Here is a 25,606-nt window from a genome sequence, read left to right on the forward strand (position 1 = left end):
CTGTCCAACATCGAGGTGTCCTGTCGGCAGAGAGATATGAGGAGGTGAAAGATCACCCTAAGTACTGCCCCTCCGACACTGCAGCGCTCCACAATACTGCCCCTCCGACAGTGCAGCACTCCCTCAGTACTGACCCTCCGACAGTGCGGCGCTCCCTCAGTACTGCCCCTCCAACAGTGCAGTGCTCCCTCAGTACTGCAGCTCCGACAGTGCGGCGCTCCCTCAGTACTGCCCCTCCAACAGTGCAGCACTCCACCTCAGTACTGCCACCCTCCGACAGTGCAGCGCTCCCTCAGTACTGCCCCTCCAACAGTGCAGCGCTCCCTCAGTACTGCCCTCCGACAGTGCAGCTCTCCCTCGGTACTGCCTCTCCGACAGTGCGGCTCTCCCTCAGTACTGCCCCTCTGACAGTGCAGCTCTCCCTCAGTACTGCCCCTCCGACAGTGCAGCTCTCCCTCAGTACTGCCCCTCCGACAGTGCAGCACTCCCTCAGTACTGCCCCTCCGACAGTGCAGCTCTCCCTCAGTACTGCTCCTCCGACAGTGCAGCGCTCCCTCAGTACTGCCCCTCCGACAGTGCAGCTCTCCCTCGGTACTGCCTCTCCGACAGTGCGGCTCTCCCTCAGTACTGCCCCTCCGACAGTGCAGCTCTCCCTCGGTACTGCCTCTCCGACAGTGCGGCTCTCCCTCAGTACTGCCTCTCTGACAGTGCAGCTCTCCCTCAGTACTGCCCCTCCGACAGTGCAGCGCTCCCTCAGTACTGACCCTCCGACTGTCACACACCTCCAAGAAAGAGAAGTCGAGTTTCTCAGCTTCTGCGCTCTCTCTGGACGGACTCTCTGGTTCCTCGTGCGGGAGCGAGGAGGGCTCGGTCTCCTCCTGTGCCTCTGCCAGACCCCCGCCCGCCTGCTCTCCAGTGAGACGTCCCGCGGAGTCCGGGTCGCTTCGGTCACTCGTCCCGCCATCCCGCTCCAGGTCAGAGGTCGACAGTCCCGCCTCCTCTGGGGTCAGAGAGCGGGTGCTGCAAAGGATGGTGGGAGATGCATCAGTAGAGGTCAAGAGAAACGCAGTGATTCCCCAACACACAGGGTCCCTGACGGAGAGACTCCCTCTTTAAACAGGGTCCCTGACGGAGAGACTCCCTCTTTAAACAGGGTCCCTGACGGAGAGACTCCCTCTTTAAACAGGGTCCCTGACGGAGAGACTCCCTCTTTAAACAGGGTCCCTGACGGAGAGACTCCCTCTTTAAACAGGGTCCCTGACGGAGAGACTCCCTCTTTAAACAGGGTCCCTGACGGAGAGACTCCCTCTTTAAACAGGGTCCCTGACGGAGAGACTCCCTCTTTAAACAGGGTCCCTGACGGAGAGACTCCCTCTTTAAACAGGGTCCCTGACGGAGAGACTCCCTCTATAAACAGGGTCCCTGACGGAGAGGCTCCCTCTTTAAACAGGGTCCCTGACGGAGAGACTCCCTCTTTAAACAGGGTCCCTGACGGAGAGACTCCCTCTGTAAACAGGGTCCCTGACGGAGAGACTCCCTCTTTAAACAGGGTCCCTGACGGAGAGACTCCTTCTTTAAACAGGGTCCCTGACGGAGAGACTCCCTCTTTAAACAGGGTCCCTGACGGAGAGACTCCCTCTTTAAACAGTGTCCCTGACGGAGAGACTCCCTCTTTAAACAGGGTCCCTGACGGAGAGACTCCCTCTTTAAACAGGGTCCCTGACGGAGAGACTCCCTCTTTAAACAGGGTCCCTGACGGAGAGACTCCCTCTTTAAACAGGGTCCCTGACGGAGAGACTCCCTCTTTAAACAGGGTCCCTGACGGAGAGACTCCCTCTTTAAACAGGGTCCCTGACGGAGAGACTCCCTCTTTAAACAGGGTCCCTGACGGAGAGACTCCCTCTTTAAACAGGGTCCCTGACGGAGAGACTCCCTCTTTAAACAGGGTCCCTGACGGAGAGACTCCCTCTTTAAACAGGGTCCCTGACGGAGAGACTCCAGTTGCCCCTCCGAGGACACTGACTCAGGGTAGAGGGGTCCGGTTAAGCTGTGTTTACCTTGGCTCCGATTCCAGAATCACGTCTGGTGTGCTCAGTCTGGTGAGGTCCTTCGAGCGCCGTTGCGCGCTGCGGATTAGCATTTCGGTGGGACTGAATCTCGCCTGTACCCGCTCCTGTCCCTCGCCATCCGTTCTCGGGTAGCCCAACTCGGGAGCAGAATCCTGGATCGATTCAGCCAGGTCAGGCTGGAGACAAGCAAGTCAGAGGTTAACCTTGTGCCCTTCACACAGCGCAGGAAAGGTTCCAACCCCGGCCTGTGCTGAGTGAGCTGCCCGGTGTCTAACTGGTGAGAGGTGGGTGAGAGGGTTAATCCCCTCCGATAGGGATAGGCTGCCCGGTGTCTAACTGGTGAGAGGTGGGTGAGAGGGTTAATCCCCTCCGATAGGGAACAGGCTGACCGGTGTCTGTAAATGGGGAGAGGTGGGTGAGAGGGTTAATCCCCTCCGATAGGGACAGGCTGCCCGGTGTCTGTAAATGGGGAGGGGGGGGTGAGAGGGTTAATCCCCTCCGATAGGGAACAGGCTGCCCGCTGTCTGTAAATGGGAAGAGGTGGGTGAGAGGGTTAATCCCCTCCGATAGGGAACAGGCTGACCGGTGTCTGTAAATGGGGAGAGGTGGGTGAGAGGGTTAATCCTCTCCGATAGGAACCCGCTGCCCGGAGTCTGTAAATGGGGAGAGGTGGGTGAGAGGGTTAATCCCCTCCGATAGGAACCCGCTGCCCGGAGTCTGTAAATGGGGAGAGGTGGGTGAGAGGGTTAATCCCCTCCGATAGGAACCCGCTGCCCGGTGTCTGTAAATGGGGAGAGGTGGGTGAGAGGGTTAATCTCCTCCAATAGGAACTCGCTGCCCGGAGTCTGTAACTGTGGAGAGGTGGGTGAGAGGGTTAATCCCCTCCGATAGGGACAGGCTGCCCGGAGTCTGTAACTGGGGAGAGGTGGGTGAGAGGGTTAACCCCCTCCGATAGGGACAGGCTGCCCGGTGTCTGTAAATGGGGAGAGGTGGGTGAGAGGGTTAATCCCCTCTGATAGGGAACAGGCTGCCCGGAGTCTGTAAATGGGGAGAGGTGGGTGAGAGGGTTAATCCCCTCCGATAGGAACCCGCGGCCTGGTGTCTGTAAATGGGGAGAGGTGGGTGAGAGGGTTAATCCGCTGTGATAGGGAACAGGCTGTGGAAAGGTGGGTGAGAGAGGGTTAATCCCCTCCGATAGGGAACAGGCTGCCCGGTGTCTGTAAATGGGGAGAGGTGGGTGAGAGGGTTAATCCCCTCCGATAGGGACAGGCTGCCCGGTGTCTGTAAATGGGGAGGGGGGGGTGAGAGGGTTAATCCCCTCCGATAGGGAACAGGCTGCCCGCTGTCTGTAAATGGGAAGAGGTGGGTGAGAGGGTTAATCCCCTCCGATAGGGAACAGGCTGACCGGTGTCTGTAAATGGGGAGAGGTGGGTGAGAGGGTTAATCCTCTCCGATAGGAACCCGCTGCCTGGAGTCTGTAAATGGGGAGAGGTGGGTGAGAGGGTTAATCCCCTCCGATAGGAACCCGCTGCCCGGAGTCTGTAAATGGGGAGAGGTGGGTGAGAGGGTTAATCCCCTCCGATAGGAACCCGCTGCCCGGTGTCTGTAAATGGGGAGAGGTGGGTGAGAGGGTTAATCTCCTCCAATAGGAACTCGCTGCCCGGAGTCTGTAACTGTGGAGAGGTGGGTGAGAGGGTTAATCCCCTCCGATAGGGACAGGCTGCCCGGAGTCTGTAACTGGGGAGAGGTGGGTGAGAGGGTTAACCCCCTCCGATAGGGACAGGCTGCCCGGTGTCTGTAAATGGGGAGAGGTGGGTTAGAGGGTTAATCCCCTCTGATAGGGAACAGGCTGACCGGTGTCTGTAAATGGGGAGAGGTGGGTGAGAGGGTTAATCCCCTCCGATAGGAACCCGCGGCCTGGTGTCTGTAAATGGGGAGAGGTGGGTGAGAGGGTTAATCCCCTCCGATAGGAACCCGCTGCCCGGTGTCTGTAAATGGGGAGAGGTGGGTGAGAGGGTTAATCCCCTCCGATAGGGACAGGCTGCCCGGTGTCTGTAAATGGGGAGAGGTGGGTGAGAGGGTTAATCCCCTCCGATAGGGAACAGGCTGCCCGGTGTCTGTAAATGGGGAGAGGTGGGTGAGAGGGTTAATCCCCTCCGATAGGGAACAGGCTGCCCAGTGTCTGTAAATGGGGAGAGGTGGGTGAGAGGGTTAATCCCCCTGATAGGGAACAGGCTGCCCGGTGTCTGTAAATGGGGAGAGGTGGGTGAGAGGGTTAATCCCCTCCGATAGGGACAGACTGTCCGGTGTCTGTAACTGGGGAGAGGTGGGTGAGAGGGTTAATCCCCTCCGATAGGGAACAGGCTGCCCGGTGTCTGTAAATGGGGAGAGGTGGGTGAGAGGGTTAATCCCCTCCGATAGGGAACAGGCTGCCCGGTGTCTGTAAATGGGGAGAGGTGGGTGAGAGGGTTAATCCCCTCCGATAAGGATAGGCTGCCCGGTGTCTGTAAATGGGGAGAGGTGGGTGAGAGGGTTAATCCCCTCCGATAAGGATAGGCTGCCCGGTGTCTGTAAATGGGGAAAGGTGGGTGAGAGGGTTAATCCCCTCTGATAGGGACAGGCTGCGTAAAGGTGGGTGAGAGGGTTAATCCCCTCCGATAGGGAACAGGCTGCCCAGTGTCTGTAAATGGGGAGAGGTGGGTGAGAGGATTAATCCCCTCCGATAGGAACCCGCTGCCCAGTGTCTGTAAATGGGGAGAGGTGGGTGAGAGGGTTAATCCCCTCCGATAGGGAACAGGCTGCCCGGTGTCTGTAAATGGGGAGAGGTGGGTGAGAGGGTTAATCCCCTCCGATAGGGAACAGGCTGCCCGGTGTCTGTAAATGGGGAGAGGTGGGTGAGAGGGTTAATCCCCTCCGATAGGGAACAGGCTGCCCGGTGTCTGTAAATGGGGAGGGGTGGGTGAGAGGGTTAATCCCCTCCGATAGGGAACAGGCTGCCCGGTGTCTGTAAATGGGGAGAGGTGGGTGAGAGGGTTAATCCCCTCCGATAGGGAACAGGCTGCCCAGTGTCTGTAAATGGGGAGAGGTGGGTGAGAGGGTTAATCCCCTCCGATAGGGACAGGCTGCCCGGTGTCTGTAAATGGGGAGAGGTGGGTGAGAGGGTTAATCCCCTCCGATAGGGACAGGCTGCCCGGTGTCTGTAAATGGGGAGAGGTGGGTGAGAGGGTTAATACCCTCCGATAAGGATAGGTTGCCCGGTGTCTGTAAATGGGGAGAGGTGGGTGAGAGGGTTATTCCCCTCCGATAGGGACAGGCTGCGTAAAGGTGGGTGAGAGAGGGTTAATCCCCTCCGATAAGGAACAGGCTGCCCGGCGTCTGTAAATAGGGAGAGGTGGGTGAGAGGGTTAATCCCCTCCGATAGGGAACAGGCTGCCCGGTGTCTGTAAATAGGGAGAGGTGGGTGAGAGGGTTAATCCCCTCCGATAGGGAACAGGCTGCCCAGTGTCTGTAAATGGGGAAGAGGTGGGTGAGAGGGTTAATCCGCTGTGATAGGGAACAGGCTGTGGAAAGGTGGGTAAGAGAGGGTTAATCCCCTCCGATAGGGAACAGGCTGCCCGGTGTCTGTAAATGGGGAGAGGTGGGTGAGAGGGTTAATCCCCTCCGATAGGGACAGGCTGCCCGGTGTCTGTAAATGGGGAAAGGTGGGTGAGAGGGTTAATACCCTCCGATAAGGATAGGCTGCCCGGTGTCTGTAAATGGGGAAAGGTGGGTGAGAGGGTTAATCCCCTCCGATAGGGAACAGGCTGCCCAGTGTCTGTAAATAGGGAGAGGTGGGTGAGAGGATTAATCCCCTCCGATAGGGAACAGGCTGCCCAGTGTCTGTAAATGGGGAGAGGTGGATGAGAGGGTTAATCCCCTCCGATAGGAAACAGGCTGCCCAGTGTCTGTAAATGGGGAGAGGTGGATGAGAGGGTTAATCCCCTCCGATCGGGAACAGGCTGCCCGGTGTCTGTAAATGGGGAGAGGTGGGTGAGAGGATTAATCCCCTCCGATAGGGAACAGGCTGCCCAGTGTCTGTAAATAGGGAGAGGTGGGTGAGAGGGTTAATCCCCTCCGATAGGGAACAGGCTGCCCGGTGTCTGTAAATGGGGAGAGGTGGGTGAGAGGGTTAATCCCCTCCGATAGGGAACAGGCTGCCCAGTGTCTGTAAATAGGGAGAGGTGGGTGAGAGGGTTAATCCCCTCCGATAGGGAACAGGATGCGGAAAGGTGGGTGAGAGAGGGTTAATCCCCTATCATTACTCACCGGACCCGCACTCTCCCTCAGGTATCGATCGGGCGTGTCTGGGGATCCAACGTCACTCCCAATCCCGGAGTCATTGCATTCTGAGTTGCCGCTGTGCCGGAGACTCAGCTTGTCCAGGAGGGACGCGATCGAAACGCATCCCGCATCCTCGTCCCCCAGCGCCATACGCTCAACGCACCCCTTCCCCTCGGGCACAGTCCGATCCCGGGCTCTTCCTGTCCCCGTCTGTCCCGCGCCCTGTCTGCCCGAGCCTCTCGCACATCCCTCCGAGATGCTGTGTGTGTTTTTTCAGTGTGCCGGCGCGCTGGAGGGAACTTGCCGAAACCTGTTCGACTGCCTGCCCGCCGGCCGGCCGGCCACTCCTCTCCCGGCTGTTGTGAGGTCCGCGTGCTCCACTCCCTGTTCATCACTGCCGTACCCGCGACACTCCCTGCGCTCAAACACCGCGCCTCAACTCACAGACACAGGCCTTAAAGGGACAGGGCAACCACCCCCCCCCCCCAACACCGGCCTTAAAGGGACAGGACAGCCCCAGCACAGGTCTCCCAAGGGACAGGATCTGCTCATCGGCACAGTTAAAGGGACAGGACATGCTAACCAGCACTGTTAAAGTGATAGCACACCCTCACCAACAGTTAAAGGGACAGGACACTCTCACCAGCACAGTTAAAGGGACAGGACACCCTCACCAGTTGAATTAAAGGGACAGCACATCCTCACCAACACAGGCCTTAAAGGGACAGCACACTCTCCAATAACAGTTAAAGGGACAGTACACACTCCCCAACACAGTTAAAGGGACAGTACACACTCTCCAACACAGTTAAAGGGACAGTACACACTCTCCAACACAGTTAAAGATACAGTACACACTCTCCAACAGTTAAAGGCACAGTACACATGCTCCAACACAGTTAAAGGGACAGTACACACTCTCCAACACAGTTAAAGGCACAGTACACACACTCCAACACAGTTAAAGGCACAGTACACACTCTCCAACACAGTTAAAGGCACATTACACACTCTCCAACACAGTTAAAGGGACAGTACACACTCTCCAACACAGTTAAAGATACAGTACACACTCTCCAACAGTTAAAGGCACAGTACACATGCTCCAACACAGTTAAAGGGACAGTACACACTCTCCAACACAGTTAATGGCACAGTACACGGTCCAACACAGTTAAAGGGACAGTACACACTCTCCAACACAGTTAAAGGCACAGTACACACTCTCCAACACAGTTAAAGGCACAGTACACACTCTCCAACACAGTTAAAGGCACAGTACACACTCTCCAACACAGTTAAAGGCACAGTACACACTCTCCAACACAGTTAAAGGCACAGTACACACACTCAAACACAGTTAAAGGCACAGTACACTCTCTCCAACACAGTTAAAGGGACAGTACACTCTCTCCAACACAGTTAAAGGCACAGTACACACTCTCCAACACAGTTAAAGGCACATTACACACTCTCCAACACAGTTAAAAGGACAGTACACACGCACCAACACAGTTAAAGGCACAGTACACACACTCCAACACAGTTAAAGGCGCATTACACACTCTCCAACACAGTTAATGGCACAGTACACGCTCCAACACAGTTAAAGGGACAGTACACACTCTCCAACACAGTTAAAGATACAGTACACACTCTCCAACACAGTTAATGGCACGGTACACGCTCCAACACAGTTAAAGGGACAGTGCACACTCTCCAACACAGTTAAAGGCACAGTACACACTCTCCAACACAGTTAAAGGCGCATTACACACTCTCCAACACAGTTAATGGCACAGTACATGCACCAACACAGTTAAAGGGACAGTACACACTCTCCAACACAGTTAAAGGCACAGTACACTTTCTCCAACACAGTTAAAGGGACAGTACACACGCACCAACACAGTTAAAGGGACAGTACACACTCGCCAACACAGTTAAAGGCACAGTACACACTCTCCAACACAGTTAAAGGCGCATTACACACTCTCCAACACAGTTAAAGGGACAGTACACACTCTCCAACACAGTTAAAGGGACAGTACACACTCTCCAACACAGTTAATGGTACCGTACACGCTCCAACACAGTTAAAGGGACAGTACACACTCTCCAACACAGTTAAAGGGACAGTACACACTCCAACACAGTTAAAGGGACAGTACACACTCTCCAACACAGTTAAAGGCACAGTACATGCTCCAACACAGTTAAAGGGACAGTACACACTCTCCAACACAGTTAAAGGGACATTGCCACGACCCCCCAACGGCAGTTACCTGGGTCACCTCGTCGCCGGCGCCCTCTCCTCTCGCTCCGCGCTTGACTCGCTGTGAAGCTGTCGACCCCTCGCTCCGTCCGCTGATCGTCTCTCCCCCCTGGCCTTCGACCTCGCCATAACTCCCGGGAGTCTGAGCGCCCCCATCCTCTGCCGCCGGCTGCTCCAGGCCCCTGTCGTTCCCGGACTCTGCCACCTCTCCCGACGGCGTAGATCGTCCATCCGTGATCTCCGTCATTTCCTCCTGGCCGGAGGTGACCACTGACCCGGCTCCCGTGCGGTCTGGCTCCTTTCCGTCCTCCGGGTCACCGTGAGACCGCCATTCACCCTGCTCTCCGTCTCTGGGGATCTCCGTCTCCCCCTGTCTGGGGAACTCCATCTCCTCGTCTCTGGGGCTCACCATCTCCCCCTGTCTGGGGATCTCTGTCTCCCCCTGTCTGGGGAACTCCATCTCTCTGTCTCTGGGGCTCTCTGTCTCTCCCTGTCTGGGGCTCTCTGTCTCTCCCTGTCTGGGGCTCTCCGTCTCCCCATCTCTGGGGCTCTCCATCTCCCCCTGTCTGGGGCTCTCCGTCTCCCCCTGTCTGGGGCTCTCCGTCTCCCCATCTCGTGGGCTCTCCCTCTCCCCGTCTCCGGCGCTCTCCGTCCAGACAGCAGGGCGGAGGGGCGGTGAGAGGCCGGTTTGCAAAGCGCGGCCGCCATCTTGCGCCCGTCTGGCTCTCTCCAGCGCCCCGGGAGTCGACCATTCAAAGGACTCCGAGAGGCCCCAGTCAGAGGTCGTGGAGACGTCTGAGTCAAGGCAGGACGGCTGCTCGCGCTCAGTCGCCAGACGCTCCTCGGCCGGCAGAATTTCAGCCGCCAGACGCTCATGTTTTGTCAGACGCTCCTGTTCCAGCAGACGCTCCTGTTTTGCCAGACGCTCCTGTTCCGCCAGACGCTCTTCAGCAGCCAGACGCTCCTGTTCCGCCAGACGCTCTTCAGCAGCCAGACGCTCCTGTTCCGCCAGACGCTCTTCAGCAGCCAGACGCTCCTGTTCCGCCAGACGCCCTTCAGCAGCCAGACGCTCCTGTTCCGCCAGACGCTCTTCAGTAGCCAGACGCTCCTGTTCCGCCAGACGCTCTTCAGCAGCCAGACGCTCCTGTTCCGCCAGATGCTCTTCAGTAGCCAGACGCTCCTGTTCCGCCAGACGCTCTTCAGCAGCCAGACGCTCCTGTTCCGCCAGACGCTCTTCAGCAGCCAGACGCTCCTGTTCCGCCAGACGCTCTTCAGCAGCCAGACGCTCCTGTTCCGCCAGACGCTCTTCAGCAGCCAGACGCTCCTGTTTTGCCAGACGCTCCTGTTTTGCCAGACGCTCCTGTTTTGCCAGACGCTCCTGTTCCGCCAGACGCTCCTGTTCCGCCAGACGCTCCTGTTCCGCCAGACGCTCTTCAGCAGCCAGACGTTTCTGTTCCACCAGACGCTCCTGTTCCGCCAGACGCTCTTCAGCAGCCAGACGCTCCTGTTCCGCCAGACGCTCCTGTGCCACAAGACGCTCCTGTTCCGCCAGACGCTCCTGTTCCGCCAGACGCTCCTGTTCCACCAGACGCTCCTGTTCCGCCAGACGCTCTTCAGCAGCCAGACGCTCCTGTTCCGCCAGACGCTCCTGTGCCACAAGACGCTCCTGTTCCGCCAGACGCTCCTGTTCCGCCAGACGCTCCTGTTCCGCCAGACGCTCCTGTTCCGCCAGACGCTCCTGTTCCGCCAGACGCTCGGCCTCCAGATGTTCCTGGGCCGCCTCCTCTCCGGCCCGCGCTCGCTCCACCAGCGCCCACAGCCTGGGGCTCAGGTCAGCGGTGGGAGGGGGTGAGATGCGGGCGTTACCGGGTGGCGAGGAGGGTGGGACGGGCGGAATCGGCCCAGCGGAGTCGTCATCTCCCATGGGATCGGACTCTGCGGTGGGCGGGGCCAGGAGGAGGAATAGACTGGATCCCTGCCCCTCCCTCACTAAACCTCCCTCCCCAATACCCGACCCCACTGAACCTCCCTCTCCGACCCCTGACCCCACTGAAGCTCCCTCTCTGACCCCCGAACCCACTGAACCTCTCTCCCCGACCCCCGACCCCAGTGATGCTCCCTCCCCAATACCCAACCCCACTGAACCTCCCTCTCCGACCTCTGACCCCACTGAACCTCCCTCTCTGACCTCCGACCCACCTGAACCTCCCTCTCTGACCCCCGACCCCACTGAACCTCCCTCTCCGACCCCCGACCCCACTGAACCTCTCTCTCCAAACCCCGACCCCACTGAACCTCTCTCTCCGACCCCCGACCCCACTGAACCTCTCTCTCCGACCCCCGACCCCAGTGATCCTCCCTCCCCAATACCCAACCCCACTGAACCTCCCTCTCCGACCTCTGACCCCACTGAACCTCCCTCTCTGACCTCCGACCCACCTGAACCTCCCTCTCTGACCCCCAACCCCACTGAACCTCCCTCACCGACCCCCGACCCCACTGAACCTCTCTCACCAAACCCCGACCCCACTGACCCTCCCTCTCTGACCCCCGACCCCACTGAACCTCCCTCTCCGACCCCCGACCCCACTGACCCTCCCTCTTCGAACGCCTCACCTGCTGACCCTCCACCTCCGACCACTGACCCTCTCTCTCCGACCCCTGACCCCAAGGACGCACTCTCTCCGACCTCCGGCCCCATTGATCCCAGTTCTCTGACCTCCAACTCCGTGGGCGCTCTCTCTCCGACCCGCTCCTCAGACAGCCCTGGCTGGGGTCGGGGGTCGGGGGCGGCACGTCCTCTGGCTTCGATATCCCTGCTCTCCGAGACCTGGCGGGGGGAGAGGGGGAGCGGAGTCAGTGATCGGACAACACGAACCCCCCTCCGTAAACCCCCACACCGCGAAACAGCGCCCCCCGCCACCGTACCCCCTGAACCCGGTCACCACCGTACCCCCTGAACCCGGTCACCACCGTACCCCCTGAACCCGGTCACCACCGTACACCCTGAACCTTGTCACCCCCCCGTACCCCCTGAACCTTATCACCCCCGTACCCCCTGAACCTTGTCACCCCCGTACCCCCTGAACCTTGTCACCCCCCCGTACCCCTGAACCTTGTCACCCCCGTACCCCCTGAACATTGTCACCCCCATACCCCCTGAACCTTGTCACCCCCGTACACCCTGAACCTTGTCACCCCCGTACCCCCTGAACCTTGTCACCCCCGTACCCCCTGAACATTGTCACCCCCGTACCCCCTGAACATTCTCACCCCCGTACCCCCTGAACCTTGTCACCCCCCCCGTACCCCCTGAACCCTGTCACCCCCCCCGTACCCCCTGAACCTTGTCACCCCCGTACCCCCTGAACCTTGTCACCCCCATACCCCCTGAACCTTGTCACCCCCGTACACCCTGAACCTTGTCACCCCCGTACCCCCTGAACCTTGTCACCCCCGTACCCCCTGAACCTTGTCACCCCCGTACCCCCTGAACCTTGTCACCCCCGTACCCCCTGAACCTTGTCACCCCCGTACCCACCGAACCTTGTCACCCCCGTACCCCCTGAACCCTGTCACCCCCCCGTACCCCCTGAACCTTGTCACCCCCGTACCCCCTGAACCTTGTCACCCCCATACCCACCGAACCTTGTCACCCCCGTAACCCCTGAACCCTGTCACCCCCCCCGTACCCCCTGAACCTTGTCACCCCCGTACCCTCTGAACCTTGTCACCCCTGTACCCCCTGAACTTTGTCACCCCCCGCACTCCATTGCCCCCATACTGGTCGACTCCCCATGCCCAGTCACCTCCGTACCCCGTCACCCCATAAACCCCATCACCCTCCCACTCTTCTCTCCCGCCATGCTCCCCAACCCCTCTTCCCCTTCCTCCCCCTCTCCCTCCCCTGCCTTTCCCTCCTCTCCCCCCCTCCACTGCCCTCTCCTCCCTTCGCCTCTCCCGCTTTTCCACTCCATTCTCCCCCAACCCCATCCCCCTCTTCCCCCTCTCCCATTCCCTTCCCTCCTCTACTACCCCATTCTCCCCCTCACGCCTTCTCCCCCCTCCATCTCCCTTCCCTCCCAATCTCCCCCTCACACCTCCTCTCCACCTTCTCCAGCCTCCTCCCCTCCTCCATTCTTCCACTCCCACCTCCGCTCTCCCTCCCGCCTCACCCGCCCCACCCCCTCTCACCTGGGTCTGGCTCTTCACGACGGTCTGCTCCCCTTCACTGGGAAATGGACTGTGAATCAGAAAGAATGAGGGAGAGATCAATCAGACTGACACCGACCCCCGTCATTCCTGCCCCGCTCCCCTCCCTCACTGCTGACCCTCACTCGGGTTCATTATCCACCCTGAGAGTCACCACAGTACAGCCCTCTGGTCTCTATCTACCCCGTGCTGTACCTGCCCTGGGAGTGTTTGATGGGACAGTGTAGAGGGAGCTTTACTCTGTATCTAACCCTGTGCTGTACCTGCCCTGGGAGTGTTTGATGGGACAGTGTAGAGGGAGCTTTACTCTGTATCTAACCCGTGCTGTACCTGCCCTGGGAGTGTTGATGGGACAGTGTAGAGGGAGCTTTACCCTGTATCTAACCCGTGCTGTACCTGCCCTGGGAGTGTTTGATGGGACGGTGTAGAGGGAGCTTTACCCTGTATCTAACCCGTGCTGTACCTGCCCTGGGAGTGTTTGATGGGACAGTGTAGAGGGAGCTTTACTCTGTATCTAACCCGTGCTGTATCTGCCCTGGGAGTGTTTGATGGGGCAGTGTAGAGGGAGCTTTACTCTGTGTCTAACCTGTGCTGTACCTGCCCTGGGAGTGTTTGATGGGACAGTGTAGAGGGAGCTTTACTCTGTATCTACCCCGTGCTGTACCTGCTCTGGGAGTGTTTGATGGGACAGTGTAGAGGGAGCTTTACTCTGTATCTAACCCATGCTGTACCTGCCCTGGGAGTGTTTGATGGGACACTGTAGAGGGAGCTTTACCCTGTATCTAACCCGTGCTGTACCTGCCCTGGGAGTGTTTGATGGGACAGTGTAGAGGGAGCTTTACTCTGTATCTAACCCGTGCTGTACCTGCCCTGGGAGTGTTTGATGGGGACAGTGTAGAGGGAGCTTTACTCTGTATCTAACCTGTGCTGTACCTGCCCTGGGAGTGTTTGATGGGACAGTGTAGAGGGAGCTTTACTCTGTATCTAACCCTGTGCTGTACCTGCCCTGGGAGTGTTTCATGGGACAGTGTAGAGGGAGCTTTACTCTGTATCTATCCCGTGCTGTACCTGCCCTGGGAATGTTTGATGGGACAGTGTAGAGGGAGCTTTACTCTGTATCTAACCCATGCAGTACCTGCCCTGGTAGTGTTTGATGGGACAGTGTAGAGGGAGCTTTACTCTGTATCTAACCTGTGCTGTATCTGCCCTGGGAGTGTTTGATGGGACAGTGTAGAGGGAGCTTTACTCTGTATCTACCCCATGCTGTACCTGCTCTGGGAGTGTTTGATGGGACAGTGTAGAGGGAGCTTTACTCTGTATCTAACCCATGCTGTACCTGCCCTGGGAGTGTTTGATGGGACACTGTAGAGGGAGCTTTACTCTGTATCTAACCCGTGCTGTACCTGCCCTGGGAGTGTTTGATGGGACAGTATAGAGGGAGCTTTACCCTGTATCTAACCCGTGCTGTACCTGCCCTGGGAGTGTTTGATGGGACAGTGTAGAGGGAGCTTTACCCTGTATCTAACCCGTGCTGTACCTGCCCTGGGAGTGTTTGATGGGACAGTGTAGAGGGAGCTTTACTCTGTATCTAACCCGTGCTGTACCTGCCCTGGGAGTGTTTGATGGGACAGTGTAGAGGGAGCTTTACTCTGTATCTAACCTGTGCTGCACCTGTCCTGGGAGTGTTTGATGGGACAGTGTAGAGGGAGCTTTACTCTGTATCTAACCCGTGCTATACCTGCCCTGGGAGTGTTTGATGGGACAGTGTAGAGGGAGCTTTACTCTGTATCTAACCCGTGCTGTACCTGCCTTGGGAGTGTTTAATGGGACAGTGTAGAGGAAGCTTTACTCTGTATCTAACCTGTGCTGTACCTGCCCTGGGAGTGTTTAATGGGACACTGTAGAGGGAGTTTTACCCTGTATCTACTCCGTGCTGTACCTGCCCTGGGAGTGTTTCATGGGACAGTGTAGAGGGAGCTTTACTCTGTATCTAACCCGTGCTGTACCTGCCCTGGGAATGTTTGATGGGACAATGTAGAGGGAGCTTTACTCTGCATCTAACCCATGCAGTACCTGCCCTGGGAGTGTTTGATGGGACAGTGTAGAGGGAGCTTTACTCTGTATCTAACCTGTGCTGTATCAGCCCTGGGAGTGTTTGATGGGGCAGTGTAGAGGGAGCTTTACTCTGTATCTAACCTGTGCTGTACCTGCCCTGGGAGTGTTTGATGGGACAGTGTAGAGGGAGCTTTACTCTGTATCTAACCCGTGCTGTACCTGCCCTGGGAGTGTTTGATGGGACAGTGTAGAGGGAGCTTTACTCTGTATCTAACCCGTGCTGTACCTGCCCTGGGATTGTTTGATGGGACAGTGTAGAGGGAGCTTTACTCTGTATCTAACCTGTGCTGCACCTGTCCTGGGAGTGTTTGATGGGACAGTGTAGAGGGAGCTTTACTCTGTATCTAACCCGTGCTGTACCTGCCCTGGGAGTGTTTGATGGGACAGTGTAGAGGGAGCTTTACTCTGTATCTAACCCGTGCTGTACCTGCCCTGGGAGTGTTTGATGGGACAGTGTAGAGGGAGCTTTACTCTGTATCTAACCCATGCTGTACCTGCCCTGGGAGTGTTTGATGGGACAGTGTAGAGGGAGCTTTACTCTGTATCTAGCCCCGTGCTGTACCTGCCCTGGGAGTGTTTGATGGGGCAGTGTAGAATGAGCTTTACTCTGTATCTAACCCGTGCTGTACCTGCCCTGGGAGTGTTTGATGGGACAGTGTAGAGGGAGCTTTATTCTGTATCTAACCCATGCTGTACCTGTACTGGGAGTGTTTGATGGGACAGTGTAGAGGGAGCTTTACTCCGTATCTAACCCTGTGCTGTACCTGCCCTGGGAGTGTTTCATGGGACAGTGTAGAGGGAGCTTTACTCTGTATCTATCCCGTGCTGTACCTGCCCTGGGAATGTTTGATGGGACAGTGTAGAGGGAGCTTTACTCTGTATCTAACCCATGCAGTACCTGCCCTGGGAGTGTTTGATGGGACAGTGTAGAGGGAGCTTTACTCTGTATCTAACCTGTGCTGTATCTGCCCTGGGAGTGTTTGATGGGGCAGTGTAGAGGGAGCTTTACTCTGTATCTAACCTGTGCTGTACCTGCCCTGGGAGTGTTTGATGGGACAGTGTAGAGGGAGCTTTACTCTGTATCTACCCCGTGCTGTACCTGCCCTGGGAGTGTTTGATGGGACAGTGTAGAGGGAGCTTTACTCTGTATCTAACCCATGCTGTACCTGCCCTGGGAGTGTTTGATGGGACATTGTAGAGGGAGCTTTACTCTGTATCTAACCCGTGCTGTACCTGCCCTGGGAGTGTTTGATGGGACAGTATAGAGGGAGCTTTACCCTGCATCTAACCCGTGCTGTACCTGCCCTGGGAGTGTTTGATGGGACAGTGTAGAGGGAGCTTTACCCTGTATCTAACCCGTGCTGTACCTGCCCTGGGAGTGTTTGATGGGACAGTGTAGAGGGAGCTTTACTCTGTACCTAACCCGTGCTGTACCTGCCCTGGGAGTGTTTGATGGGGACAGTGTAGAGGGAGCTTTACTCTGTATCTAACCTGTGCTGTACCTGCCCTGGGAGTGTTTGATGGGACAGTGTAGAGGGAGCTTTACTCTGTATCTAACCCTGTGCTGTACCTGCCCTGGGAGTGTTTCATGGGACAGTGTAGAGGGAGCTTTACTCTGTATCTATCCCGTGCTGTACCTGCCCTGGGAATGTTTGATGGGACAGTGTAGAGGGAGCTTTACTCTGTATCTAACCCATGCAGTACCTGCCCTGGGAGTGTTTGATGGGACAGTGCAGAGGGAGCTTTACTCTGTATCTAACCCGTGCTGTACCTGCCCTGGGAGTGTTTGATGGGACAGTGTAGAGGGAGCTTTGCTCTGTATCTAACCTGTGCTGCACCTGTCCTGGGAGTGTTTGATGGGACAGTGTTGAGGGAGCTTTACTCTGTATCTAACCCGTGCTATACCTGCCCTGGGAGTGTTTGATGGGACAGTGTAGAGGGAGCTTTACTCTGTATCTAACCCGTGCTGTACCTGCCTTGGGAGTGTTTAATGGGACAGTGTAGAGGAAGCTTTACTCTGCATCTAACCTGTGCTGTACCTGCCCTGGGAGTGTTTAATGGGACACTGTAGAGGGAGTTTTACCCTGTATCTACTCCGTGCTGTACCTGCCCTGGGAGTGTTTCATGGGACAGTGTAGAGGGAGCTTTACTTTGTATCTAACCCGTGCTGTACCTGCCCTGGGAATGTTTGATGGGACAATGTTGAGGGAGCTTTACTCTGCATCTAACCCATGCAGTACCTGCCCTGGGAGTGTTTGATGGGACAGTGTAGAGGGAGCTTTACTCTGTATCTAACCTGTGCTGCACCTGTCCTGGGAGTGTTTGATGGGACAGTGTAGAGGGAGCTTTACTCTGTATCTAACCTGTGCTGTATCAGCCCTGGGAGTGTTTGATGGGGCAGTGTAGAGGGAGCTTTACTCTGTATCTAACCTGTGCTGTACCTGCCCTGGGAGTGTTTGATGGGACAGTGTAGAGGGAGCTTTACTCTGTATCTAAGCCGTGCTGTACCTGCCCTGGGAGTGTTTGATGGGACAGTGTAGAGGGAGCTTTACTCTGTATCTAACCCGTGCTGTACCTGCCCTGGGAGTGTTTGATGGGACAGTGTAGAGGGAGCTTTACTCTGTATCTAACCTGTGCTGCACCTGTCCTGGGAGTGTTTGATGGGACAGTGTAGAGGGAGCTTTACTCTGTATCTAACCTGTGCTGCGAGTGTTTGATGGGACAGTGTAGAGGGAGCTTTACTCTGGATCTAACCCGTGCTGTACCTGCCCTGGGAGTGTTTGATGGGACAGTGTTGAGGGAGATTTACTCTGTATCTAACCCGTGCTGTACCTGCCCTGGGAGTGTTTGATGGGACAGTGTAGAGGGAGCTTTACTCTGTATCTAACCCATGCTGTACCTGCCCTGGGAGTGTTTGATGGGACGGTGTAGAGGGAGCTTTACTCTGTATCTAACCCATGCTGTACCTGCCCTGGGAGTGTTTGATGGGGCAGTGTAGAATGAGCTTTACTCTGTATCTAACCCGTGCTGTACCTGCCCTGGGAGTGTTTGATGGGACAGTGTAGAGGGAGCTTTATTCTGTATCTAACCCATGCTGTACCTGTACTGGGAGTGTTTGATGGGACAGTGTAGAGGGAGCTTTACTCTGTATCTAACCCGTGCTGTACCTGCCCTGGGAGTGTTTGATGGGACAGTGTAGAGGGAGCTTTACTCTGTATCTAACCCGTGCTGTACCTGCCCTGGGAGGGTTTGATGGGACAGTGTAGAGGGAGCTTTACCCTGTATCTAAACCGTGCTGTACCTGCCCCGGGAGTGTTTGATGGGACAGTGTCGAGGGAGCTTTACCCTGTATCTAACCCGTGCTGTACCTGCCCTGGGAGTGTTTGATGGGACAGTGTAGAGGGAGCTTTACTCTGTATCTAACCCGTGCTGTACCTGCCCTGGGAATGTTTGATGGGACAGTGTAGAGGGAGCTTTACTCTGTATCTAACCCATGCAGTACCTGCCCTGGGAGTGTTTGATGGGGCAGTGTAGAGGGAGCTTTACTCTGTATCTAACCTGTGCTGTACCTGCCCTGGGAGTGTTTGATGGGACAGTGTAGAGGGAGCTTTACTCTGTATCTAACCCGTGCTGTACCTGCCCTGGGAGAGTTTGATGGGACAGTGTAGAGGGAGCTTTACTCTGTATCTAACCCGTGCTGTACCTGCCCTGGGAGTGTTTGATGGGACAGTGTAGAGGGAGCTTTACTCTGTATCTAACCTGTGCTGCACCTGTCCTGGGAGTGTTTGATGGGACAGTGTAGAGGGAGCTTTACTCTGTATCTAACCCATGCTGTACCTGTACTGGGAGTGTTTGATGGGACAGTGTAGAGGGAGCTTTACTCTGTATCCGTGGTGACCATCTCACTCACCCATTGACCGAGGTCCGAATGATGTCGTGCTGCCGCCATTTTTGCGTCGATTCCACGAGTCCCCATTCGGGCCCCGAGCTTGCTTCCTCCGTGCGGCTGGTTCCCACCTCCGTCTCGCAGGCCGGCAGGCCCGCGGTCCCGTCCCCCGGAGGCGTGGCCAGCACGGGCGCCGAGGGGGTGGCGGTGCGGACGGGCGCGGAGGGCCGATTCTCCTTCCCCTCCCCCCCTGCAGTCGACGTGACGCCGGCCGGCTCCCGGTTGAAGAAGGCGAAGGCGGTGGAGCCGAATCGCGGGGAGGCCTCGCCGGCCGAGAGCTCGCGGCTGCGCCTCCTCCCCCCTCCCCCACCCGCCTCCCCCTCCCGCCGCGGCTCCTCCATCTTGGCCAGGATCTCCTCCACCGTGGTGCCGGGGAAGCGCTTGAGCGGCGCGCGCACCGGGACCGGCCTGACCCGGAAGGTGGTAGGCGGCTTGGCCGGCGGCTGCTCGACCTGGGGAAGCGGCGCATGCCGCTCTGCCAGGGGCGGCGTTGCCAGCGGCTGCGCAACCGAGGGTGGCAGCTGCGCCGGGCTCCTCAGGGCATCCGCCAGCAGCTCCAGCAAAGGGGGCGTGGTGGTGCCGCGGGGGGAAGTGGGCGAGAGGCAGGGGGAGCAGGAAGAGGATGAGGAGGAGGGGCGGCGTACGGGCTGGTGGGGCCGGGCCGCCGGGGCCCCGTAGGGCCTGGGCCCGGCCAGCGAGTTCACCTTGCGCAGTGATGGCAATTCGGCCAAGGGGGGCTTCGCGGCAGTGGCGGCATGGGGCTTGGGGGGGACGGCAGGCTTGGGTTTGATGGGGGGCTTATCGACACCTGGATGGGACAGACAGAGAGAGACAGAGACTCTGGTTACAGTTACCCCACTCCGACACATAGAAACATAGAAGATAGGAGCAGGAGTAGGCCATTCGGCCCCTTGAGCCTGCTCTGCCATTCAATGCGATCATGGCTGATCATCCAAATTCAGTACCCTGTCCCTGCTTTCTCCCCATATCCCTTGATCCCTTTAGCCTTAAGAAATATATCCAACTCCTTCTTGAATATATTTAATGAACTGGCCTCCACCACCCTCTGTGGCAGAGAATTCCACAGGTTCACCACTCTCTGGGTGAAGAAATTCCTCCTCATATCAGTCCTAAATGGCTTACCCCTTATCCTTAGACTATGACCCCTGGTTCTGGACTCCCCGGCCATCGGAAACATCCTTCCTGCATCTAGTCTGTCCAGGTCTGACAGAATTTTATAGGTTTCGATGAGATCCCCTCTCAATCTTCTAAACTGCAGTGAGTAGAAGCCCAATCGACACAATCTCTCCTCATACGTCATTCCTGCCATCCCAGGTATCAGCCTGGTGAATCTTCGCTGCACTCCCTCCATGGCAAGAACGTCCTTCCTCAGGTAAGGTGACCAAAACTGCACACAACACTCAAGGTGCGGTCTCACCAAGGCCCTGTACAACTGTAGCAAGACATCCTTGTTCCTGTACTCGAACCCTCTTGCTACGAAGGCCAACATACCATTTGCCTTCTTAACCGCCTGCTGCACCTGCATGCTTACCTTCAGCGACTGGTGCACAATAACACCCAGGTCTCTTTGCACTTCCCCTTCTCATAATCTATTGCCATTCAAATAATAATCTGCCTTCCTGTTTTTGCCACCAAAGTGGATAACCTCACATTTATCCACATTATAGTGCATTTGCCATGTTTCTGCCCAATCACCCAAACTGTCCAAATCGTACTGGAGTTTCACAACATCCTCCTCACAGCATACCCTCCCACCCAGCTTTGTGTCGTCTGCAAATTTGGAGATATTACATCCAATTCCCTCGTCCAGATCATTAATATATATTGTGAACAGCTGGGGTCCTAGGACCGATCCTTGCGGTACCCCACTAGTCACTGCCTGCCACTTGGAAAACGACCCGTTTATTCCAACTCTTTGCTTTCTATCTGCCAACCAGTTCTCTATCCAAGTCAATACTTTACCCCCAATCCCATGTGCCTTAATTTTGCACGCTAATCTCTTATGTGGGACCTTATCGAAAGCCTTCTGAAAGTCCAAATACACCACATCCACTGGTTCTCCCTTATCTATTTTACCAGTTGCATCCTCAAAAAATTCCAGTAGATTAGTCAAGCACGATTTACCTTTTGTAAATCCATGTTGACTTTGTCCGATCCTGTCACTGTTTTCCAAGTGCTCTGCTATTACATCTTTTATAATGGACTCTAGCATTTTCCCCACTACCGATGTCAGGCTTACCGGTCTATAATTCCCCGCTTTTTCTCTACCACCTTTTTTGAATAGTGGGGTAACATTAGCTACCCTCCAATCCATGGGCACTATTCTAGAGTCTATCGAGTTCTGGAAGATGACCAGCAATGCATCTACTATTTCTAGGGCCACTTCCTTAAGTACCCTGGGATGTAGATTATCAGGCCCTGGGGATTTATCGGCCTTCAGTCCCATCAATTTTCCTAACACCATTTCCTTACAAATACTGATTTCATTCAGTTCCACCCTTTCATCAGACCCTATGTGCCCCGGCATCTCTGGGAGGTTATTTGTGTCCACCTTTGTGAAGACAGAACCAAAATATGTATTTAGTTGGTCTGCCATTTTTTTGTTCCCCATTATAAATTCCCCTGATTCTGACTGCAAGGGACCTACGCTTGACTTCACCAATCTTTTTCTCTTCACATATCTATAAAAGCTTTTACAGTCAGTTTTTATGTTCCCTGAAAGCTTACTCTCATATTCTATTTTCCCCTTCTTAATTAATCCCTTTGTCCTCCTTTGTTGAATCCTAAACTGCTCCCAATTCTCAGGATTATTGCTTTTTCTGGCCAATTTATATGTCCTCTCCTTGGATCTTATGCTATCCCTAATTTCCCTTGTTAGCCACGGTTGAGTCACCTTTTTTGTTTTATTTTTATGCCAAACTGTGATGAACAAATTCTGTAGTTCATCCATTCGGTCTTTGAATGTTTGCCATTGCCTATCCACCGTCAACCCTTTGAGTGACATTCCCCAATCAATCCTACCCAACTCGCACCTCAGACCATCGTAGTTTCCTTTATTTAAATTTAGGACCCTAGTCTCTGAGTCAACTACTTCATTTTCCATCTTAATGAAGAATTCGATCATATTATGATCGCTCCGACCCAAGGGGCCTCGTACAACAAGATTGCTAATTAATCCTTTCTCGTTACATAATACCCAGCCTAAGATGGCCTGATCTCTGGTTGGTTCCTCGACATATTGGTCTAGGAAACCATCCCGTAAACAGTCCAGGAATTCCTCCTCCACAGTATTGTTACTAATTTGGTTGGCCCAATCTATATGTAGATTAAAGTCACCCATGATGACAGCTGTGCCCTTATTGCACGCTTCTTTAATTTCTCTTTTAATGCCATCCCCAACCTCTGCCTTACTGTTTGGAGGTCTATATACCACGCCCACTAACGTTTTCTGCCCCTTAGTATTTCTCAATTCTACCCATACAGATTCCACATCATCAGAGCTAATATCCTTCCTTACAATTGTGTTAATCCCTTCTTAAACCAGCAAAGCTACTACACCTCCCTTTCCTTTTTGCCTATCTTTCCTGAATATCGAATACCCCTGGATGTTGAGTTCCCAGTCCTGGCCTTCCTTGAGCCACGTTTCCGTAATCCCAACCAAATCGTATTCGTTTACCTCTATTTGCGCAGCCAATTCATCCACCTTATTACGAATGCTCCTCGCATTAAGACATAAAGCCTTCAGGCTTGTTTTTTTAACACTCTTAGACCTATTAGAATTATTATTTACTGTGGCCACGTTTGATTTAAACTGTTGATTTCTCTGACTGCCACTTTTGTTTTTCTCCTTCCTATCTTTTGCTTTTATCCTTGTTTCCCTTTCCTCTGTCTCCCTGCTCAGGTTCCCAACCCCCTGCCATTTTATTTTAAACCCTCCCCAAGAGCACTCGCAAACACTCCCCCTAGGACATCGGTTCCAGCCCTGCCCAGGTGCAAACCGTCCGGTTTGAACTGGTCCCACCTCCCCCAGAACCGGTTCCAATGTCCCAGGAATTTGAATCCCTCCCCCTTGCACCATTCCTCTAGCCACGTATTCATTTGAAATATCCTTCTGTTTCTACTCTGACTAGCACGTGGTACTGGTAGCAATCCTGAGATTACTACCTTTGAGGTCCTATTTTTTAATTTACCTCCTAACTCCCTATATTCCGTTTTTAGGACCTCATCCCGCTTTTTACCTATATCGTTGGTGCCTAAATGCACCACGACAACTGTCTGTTCACCCTCCCCTTCCAAGATGTTCTGCAGCCGCTCTGAGACATCCTTGACCCTTGCACCAGGGAGGCAACACACCATCCTGGAGTCTCGTTTGCGGCCGCAGAATCGCCTATCTATTCCCCTTACAATAGAATCCCCTATTACTATAGCTCTACCCCTCTTTTTCCTCCCGTCCTGTGCAGCAGAGCCACCCCTGGTGCCAGGAAGTTGGCTGCTGCTGCTTTCCTCTGGTAAGCCATCCCCCACAACAGCACACAAAGTGGTGTATCTGTTTGAGAGGGGGATGTCCACAGGGGATCCCCTGCACTACCTGCCTGCGCCTAGTACTCTGCCTGCTGGTCACCCATTCCTTTTCTGCCTGTTCAAACTCTACCTGCGGTGTGTCCAACTCCGTAAACGTGCTATTCACGACGTCCCAAGCATCGCAAACGCTCCAGTATGCATCCAATCGCAGCTCCAGCGCCGCAATGCGGTCTGTCAGTAGCTGCAGCTGGATACACTTCCTGCACATGTAGTTGTCAGGGACACAGGAAGTGTCCCTGAGTTCCCACATATCGCAGGAAGAGCATAGAACGGGGCCCGGCTGTCCTGCCATGACTTACCCTTTAATTAATTGAATTTAAATTAAATCAATCAATCCCACTAATTACACTACAGTTAAGTGGTTTACCAACAGACACCCCGTGCTCCCCTCAGTCACCCAGACCCGTCACACTCACCTGGGCTCAAGGCTGCTTTATTGCATGTGTCCACCAGGGGAGCCAGAGGTCGCCGGTCAGCGAGGGGCTCGGACACGGGAGGAGGCGTCGGGGCAGAGATCTGCGTCTCCGCCATTCTCCGCGATGCTCACAGTCTCCGTCAGATCCCGGCCTCCGATCTCATCCTCAGAGCCTGCGGTTACAAGAGATTGGGATTAATATCCGACAGTGCGACGCTCCCTCAGTACTGCCCCTCCGACAGTACAGTGCCCCCTCAGTACTACCCCTCCGACAGTGCAGTGCTCCCTCAGTACTGCCCCTCCGACAGTGCAGCGCTCCCTCAGTACTGCCCATCCGACAGTGCAGCGCTCCCTCAGTACTGCCCCTCCGACAGTGCAGCGCTCCCTCAGTACTGCCCATCCGACAGTGCAGCGCTCCCTCAGTACTGCCCCTCCGACAGTGCAGCGCTCCCTCAGTACTGACTCTCCGACAGTGCAGCGCTCCCTCAGTACGACCCCTCCGACAGTGCAGCGCTCCCTCAGTACTGCCCCTCCAACAGTGCGGCGCTCCCTCAGTACTGCCCTTCCCCCTCCGACAATGCGGCGCTCCCTCAGTACTGCCCCTCCGACAGTGCAGCGCTCCCTCAGTACTGCCCCTCCGACAGTGCGGCGCTCCCTCAGTACTGACCCTCCGACAGTGCAACGCTCCCTCAGTGCTGCCCCTCTGACAGTGCAGCGCTCCCTCAGTGCTGCCCCTCCGACAGTGCAGAACTCCCTCGGTAATACCCTCTGAAACTGTAGCACTTCCTCAGTACTACCCCTCCAACAGTGCAGCGTTCCCTCAGTACAGCCCCACCGGTCCTTTAATAGTGATTTCAGTGTGTGTGTGAGCCTGGGTGTGAAGGAACGCTCCTTTAATAGTGATTTCAGTGTGTGTGCGAGACCGGGAGTGAAGGAACGCTCCTTTAATAGTGATTTCAGTGTGTGTGTGAGCTCGGGTGTGAAGGAACGCTCCTTTAATAGTGATTTCAGTGTGTGTGAGAGTCCGGGTGTGAAGGAACGCTCCTTTAACAGTGATTTCAGTGTGCGTGAGGCTGGGTGTGAAGGAACGCTCCTTCAATAGTGATTTCAGTGTGTGTGTGAGCCCGGGTGTGAAGGAACGCACCTTTAATAGTGATTTCAGTGTGAGTGAGAGCCCGGGTGTGAAGGAACGCTCCTTTAAAAGCGATTTCAGTGTGTGTGTGAGCCCGGGTGTGAAGGAACGCTCCTTTAATAGTGATTTCAGTGTGTGTGAGCCCGGGTGTGAAGGAACGCTCCTTTAACAGTGATTTCAGTGTGTGTGAGCCCGGGTGTGAAGGAACGCTTCTTTAATAGTGATTTCAGTGTGTATGTGAGCCCGGGTGTGAAGGAACGCTCCTTTAATAGTGATTTCAGTGTGTGTGAGCCCAGGTGTGAAGGAACGCTCCTTCAATAGTGATTTCAGTGTGTGAGAGAGCCCGGGTGTGAAGGAACGCTCCTTTAATAGTGATTTCAGTGTGTGTGAGCCCGGGTGTGAAGGAACGCTCCTTTAATAGTGATTTCAGTGTGTGTGAGCCCGGGTGTGAAGGAACGCTCCTTTAATAGTGATTTCAGTGTGTGTGAGCCTGGGTGTGAAGGAACGCTCCTTTAATAGT

At 55.3% G+C, this 25,606-nt stretch overlaps 1 protein-coding gene across 1 annotated transcript in view; it reads right to left on the reverse strand.

Annotated features, from left to right (window-relative positions):
• Positions 1–2: 2 nt before the first annotated feature.
• Positions 3–25,606, reverse strand: part of LOC147092241 (uncharacterized) — a gene marked incomplete at its 3' end in the record, with an annotated part of 103,554 nt that continues 77,950 nt past the window's right edge. The window contains exons 3-9 of the mRNA XM_085975579.1: positions 23,956–24,127; positions 18,902–19,745; positions 12,859–12,907; positions 8,675–11,494; positions 2,058–2,245; positions 783–1,020; positions 3–20 (exon numbers count right to left, since the gene is read on the reverse strand). Coding sequence (XP_085831705.1) covers positions 3–20; positions 783–1,020; positions 2,058–2,245; positions 8,675–11,494; positions 12,859–12,907; positions 18,902–19,745; positions 23,956–24,070 — 4,272 coding nt within the window. The remainder of the gene's footprint in view (positions 21–782; positions 1,021–2,057; positions 2,246–8,674; positions 11,495–12,858; positions 12,908–18,901; positions 19,746–23,955; positions 24,128–25,606) is intronic.

Source organism: Somniosus microcephalus, unplaced genomic scaffold (genome assembly GCF_052327205.1).
Source record: "Somniosus microcephalus isolate GS21.2 unplaced genomic scaffold, FLI_Smic_1.0 unresolved_chr2, whole genome shotgun sequence".
In the NCBI taxonomy this organism is placed as follows: domain Eukaryota; kingdom Metazoa; phylum Chordata; class Chondrichthyes; order Squaliformes; family Somniosidae; genus Somniosus; species Somniosus microcephalus.